Source organism: Carlito syrichta, unplaced genomic scaffold, assembly GCF_000164805.1.
Source record: "Carlito syrichta isolate Samal-C Ts95f unplaced genomic scaffold, Tarsius_syrichta-2.0.1 Scaffold143257, whole genome shotgun sequence".
In the NCBI taxonomy this organism is placed as follows: Eukaryota; Metazoa; Chordata; class Mammalia; order Primates; family Tarsiidae; genus Carlito; species Carlito syrichta.
The window spans coordinates 26,083-31,480 of record NW_007087353.1 but is presented as its reverse complement, the minus strand read 5'-3'; the positions used below and the strand labels follow the sequence as shown (position 1 = coordinate 31,480).

At 41.2% G+C, this 5,398-nt stretch overlaps 1 protein-coding gene across 1 annotated transcript in view; it reads right to left on the bottom strand.

The window, feature by feature from the left end:
- Positions 1-508: 508 nt before the first annotated feature.
- KRCC1 (lysine rich coiled-coil 1) overlaps positions 509-5,398 on the bottom strand; it is a 9,547-nt gene continuing 4,657 nt past the window's right edge. Inside the window, exons 2-3 of the mRNA XM_008050217.1 lie at positions 4,895-5,069; positions 509-1,881 (exon numbers count right to left, since the gene is read on the bottom strand). Coding sequence (XP_008048408.1) covers positions 1,098-1,859 — 762 coding nt within the window. The 5' untranslated portion in view covers positions 1,860-1,881; positions 4,895-5,069 and the 3' untranslated portion in view covers positions 509-1,097. The remainder of the gene's footprint in view (positions 1,882-4,894; positions 5,070-5,398) is intronic.

The window sequence follows — 5,398 nt, the reverse complement described above, 5'->3', positions numbered from 1 at the left end:
AAAAAAATTAGCCAGGTGTGGTAACGTGTGCCTGTAGTTCCAGCTACTTGGAAGGCTGAGGTGGAAGGATCCCGAGCCCAGCAGGTCGAGACTGTGGTGGTCAGGAGCATGCCACCATACTCCAGCCTGGGTGACAGAGAGTCTGACTCAAAAAAAAAAAAACCACACATACAAAAAAAAACAAAACCACCACCACCAACAACAAAAGGGGGATTATTAGAGTGAAAACAATGAACAGGACCAAGTCGTCAGATGGCATTTCATTTCTTATAAACTCTTCTCTCTTCAGTGTTAACTATTTGAAAATAAAGTCAGTCATAGATTTCCACCTTAAAACTGGATTCAAATATGAATAAGCAAGGAATAATAGATAAGAAAATTTTACAACTTTAAAGTGTGACCCACCCGAAAGATTGTTCCTCTTAAGCACAAACTACCCAGTTACTGCATTTCCCCCCAAGAGAAAAATCACAGTTGAAGGGGGACATATCAATGATCCAGAACAACATGCAGAAATTAGAACACTTTATTATAAATATTTTCAGAATATAAACTGATTTTTGTATCAAGAGTCTTTGAAACTTTTAAAACTATATGTATCTAAGTTTATTATTATTATAATGTATTTTCCACTTTCCAACCTAGAAAATGCACTGCAAGTAGGTCTAACAAAGGAAAAAAAAATTGCTTCAGAGAGAAAACCAAGGAACATAAAAATACCCAACTCCAAACTGTAACAAACCCAATCAAGCAACTGGTTCTGCAAAGCCTGTTACTCCTCCAATTTCAAATAAATACCCTCCCAGGGGAAAATAATTCCACCATCAAAGCAATCTGATGAATAAAAAAAGCAGAGCCACTTTCATTAAGGGAAAGTACATTATATGAAAGAAAAATGTAAAAATGCTTTTACAAATGAGAAAAAGTACTTTCCATGTGAGAGAGCAAACATACTCAACACTTTCTGTTCACCCGGTCTCTGTTAGCAGCCAAAGTCCCTGTTTGCATAAGCAAAGCGCTACAAACACACAAACACCGTAACACCAGGCTGCTCAACTGATGTTCAGTTCAACTTCGGAAGAACCAGTGAGGAAGCTTCAAAACCCAAGGATAGACTGGTCCCAAAGCATCTCCTCCTCGGTCCTTTCTTTGCCTTGCTCCTTCTTCTCTTTTCTTCGCTTACGCTCCTCTTTCTTAGAGGTAACCTCTCGGCTTTTTTTCTCCTTCCGATTCTTGGGCTTTTCTGTTCCAACCTGTGCGGTTTCTGTCTCCACCTCTGTTCTCTTTCTCTGGACGCTTGTGTGTTCATCTACATCAGTCCCCTCGCACCCTCGCTGCCTCTTATGCTTGGGTCGCTCCTCCTCTGGTTTTCCTCGGCCCTCCTCTGGGTGACTCTTCCTCGGATGACTGGCTTGATGGCTAGTGGTACTGTTGTCTGAGGAGAGGTGCTTAGAAACTCCAGTTTCTACACTATATGAGCAACTATACTCTTGCGGGTTCAAGTTCAGGGGTACTGGTTTTTCTGAGAAACAGTCCCTGGTGGATTGACGGTAGTTCAGAGAGTCTAGTCTCAGCCTGCTGTCATGAGATGGTAACCACTGAGGTAACCTGTTTTCCGCTGTTTGTGAAATACCGCATGATCTTGGGTAGGTCTGGATGGCTTTGGGTGGCAGTCTTTGATCAAACATTCTATGTATGGGTCTTGAATCAACATCATCTTTGTACCCACAGGTTTCCAAATAGTCCTCTCTCATCTTTCTGAAACAAGTCTTTGGCTCTAAGCCTCTGGCTTTCTGAACTTTAATGTAATCCTCAAGCTCATCTTGAAAAGAGTCATGCGTCTTCTTCGAATGCTTCATTAGGTTGACAAAAAGGGACTCTCTACAGAGAAGATGCGAGAAAATTCTTACTAGATTATTTTGAGCATATCCTTTGCTATAGAAAAGAGCTTCAAAAAACAAAGCAGCTCAAACAAATTAAAACTACCACAGCGTAAAAGTTAACTATCCATATGCCAAACAGTAGCATCAGGATGGCCAAATACCATCCAGGTCACTCACAAGTAACTTTACCCTTCTCAAAAGTGGGAAGAAGAGGTCAGAGAGGTTCTCCCACACAGGGTGCCTGCCGTTGGAGGGCAGCATGAAAGACATGTGGGGATGTGTGAGTAAGGATCACATGTCCACAGGGCTGCCTGTCTGAATGCTCAGATAATTTCTGAAGTTCTGATTATTCAGTTCCCTGCATATTGTTGTCTAAGAGAAGTAATAAAACCATAGAGAAGCAACTGGATTTATAGAATCTTTAGTTCACTCAACCGAAATAAAATAAACATACATACTCACCTAATTAGAATACCGTAAGGCTTAATAATAAAAGGATATTTGTAATATGGTTTGGGAAGTTTAGAAATTAAAATTCAGCTCTAAGATGAAATCCACTAGGTATAGAGCATGAGGGAAGATGAGGAAACAGAGTTCTGTATCTTAGGGCTGAGATCTCATTCCGTCACTTCTGACTGGTGAAAAAGAGCATTCTAGAATGTCTTCTGGTTTGTTATCTCTGCAAGTACTGATAAGAGGGTTCAGAGAAAAAATAAAGGAACATCTTAGCCAGGTGAAGTGGTTCACGCCTGTAATCCCAACACTTTTGGAGGCAGAGGTGAGAGGACTGCTTGAGTCTAGGGGTTCAAGACCAGCCTGGGCAACTTGGTGAGACCTCGCCTCTACAATAAATAAAAAAAATCTAGCCATGTGTGGTGGTGTACACGTCTATGGTTTCAGCTACATGACATGGAAAGCTGAGGTGGAAGGATCTCCTGAACCCATCAGGTCGAGGTTGCTGAAAGGGAATAGGCCCGATGCAGAGCAAAGTTTTGAAAGAAATTTAGAGTAGGTATACTAGAGTTTCTGTCTGCTTGTTTTGTTTCTTTTTGGGGGTAAACACTGTTTCTGATTCTCTTGCTTCCCACCATCTCAAATCACATACAAATCCTGTACAAACATATCAAAAAGAAAAAAATATATACTTTCTATGAGATAATGCCCTAGATATTTTTGGTGATATATATTATCTCCAAAACTTAGAAGGAATAAGCCTGACACAGCACTCTGGAGTCTAACTAATGATCAGCCTTTTTTGGGGGAAAATTTAAAAAGAAAATAATAAACGAAGTCTCATTTGGTGAGTTAGAAAACATAGTTCCTATTAAGTTTATTTATTTATTTTTATTTATCTATCTTTACGAGCTGACGTCTTTTTCTGTTGCCTGGGCTAGAATGCAATGGCATAACCATAGGTCACTGTGGCCTCAAACTCCTGGCCTCAAGTAATCTTCCTGTCTCAGCCTCCCAAGTAGCTGAGACTACAGACATGTGCCATCATATCCAGCTACTTTTTAAAATTTTTTATGGAGACGAGGTCTTGCTATGTTGCCTAGGCTGGGCTTGAACTACTGGGCTCAAGCAAACTTCCTGCTGCAGCCTCTAAAGTGCTGGATTACAGACACATCTACTATTAAATTCATTTATTTATTTTTTGATTTACGGTAGAGACGAGGTCTCACCAAGTTACCCAGGCTGGCCTAGAACCCCTGAGCTCAGGCAATCCTCTTGCCTCGGCCTCCCAAAGTGCTGGGATTGCAGGCATGAGCCACCACGCCTGACCTCCTATTAAATTTAAATAGATAAAACTTCTGACTAGAATAACAATAAAAAATAAGGTAACAAATACCTGCTTAAGTGTGGGTAGACTATTTTAACCAACACTTCAGAAAAGAATATATACAAAATGTTTAAAATCATCAATTGTCAAGTAAATGTGAATTAAAACCACAAGGAGATACCACTACATACTCACTAAAATGACTAAAATTAAAATGACTGACAACACTAGCCAGCATTGGTGAGGGTGTGGCAACTGTGCATTGCTGGGAACACGTAAAGCGACCCAACCACCTGGAAAACAGTCTGGCTGCTTAAGAAGTTAAACATACACCTGCTGTGTGATCCACTTATTCTGCTCCTAAGAATTTATCCAGAAGAAGAGGAGATATGGTCATTCGCTATATACTAATACATGACAGTGGCCCCAGAATGTTACAATGCAGCGGAAAAATTCCCACTGCCTAATGACATAGTAATGCCGTGGCACAATGCATTGCTCACATGCTTGTAGCAATGCTGCTGTAAGCAAATCTACTGCACTGCCAGTTGTGCAAAATATATTTTGTACATTACACAAGATTTGATAATAACAACACATGATGATGTTACTGGTTTATGTGTCTACCACATTTTCTATTGTCATTTTATAGTGCACCCCTGCTACTACATAAAAATAGTTAACTGTAGAACATCTGAGGCAGGTCCCTCAAGGTGCTCCAGAGAAGGCACTGTCATCACGGGCAACAACAACTTCCTGCATGTTATTGTCCCTGAAGACCTTCCAGCTGTACAATGTCTGTTTTAAGCTAAGAATCATTATAGGCTGGGTTCGGTGGCTCAGCCAGTCATCCTAGCACTTTGGGAGGCCATGGCAAGTGGATAGCCTCACTCTGCGGGTTTGAGACCAGCCCGGGCAACCTGGTCGAGACCTTGTCTCTACAGTAAATCAAAAATTAGCTGGGTGTGGTAGCTCGTGCCTGTAGTTCAGCTGCTTGGAAGGCTGGGGCAGAAGGATCGCCGGACCCCAGCAGGTCGATGCTAGGGTAGCTGTGAGTGTGCCACTGCACTCCAGCCTGGGTGACAGAGACTCCGAATCAAAAAAAAGATTAAATTTGCTAAGTGTTATTACAAGAGTCAAAAAGTTTTAAAAAATTATGTGAAAGAAGCCAATCCCAAGACCACAGATGGCAAAGATATGAATAAAGAGGTGACTGGAATTTTTTATTTACCCTTATTAGGCTGAGAACTTGCTGGAGAAATCTGATCATATTCACCCATTAATTGCTTCAGATTTTCAGCGTGAACTTTTCCCACACAGTGAGACTACGCAGTCACCAGGGAGCTCAAAACCATGATGCGGAGATTTCAAAATCTATTTTCATCCAATATTCCACTCCCATTCATCTGAAACCAGACATAGTCTTGTTATAAGATTAACTAAATCAAAGTTTATAATTATATCAACATAAAACAATCATTTGAAAACTCACAAAATCCATCTTCATTGTGTTATTTTGCTTCTTTTTTTTTTGAGTTGGAGTTTCACTCTGTCGCCCAGACTGGAGGGCTCCAGCTATCCTTCTGCCTCAGCCTTCTGAGTGGCCGGAATTACAGGCGTGCGCTATCACACCCGGCTGATTCTTGATTTATTGTAGAGATGAGGTCTTGCCAAGTTGCCCAGGCGGGTCTCGAACCCACAGGCTCAGGCAATCCACTCACCTCAGCCTCCCAAA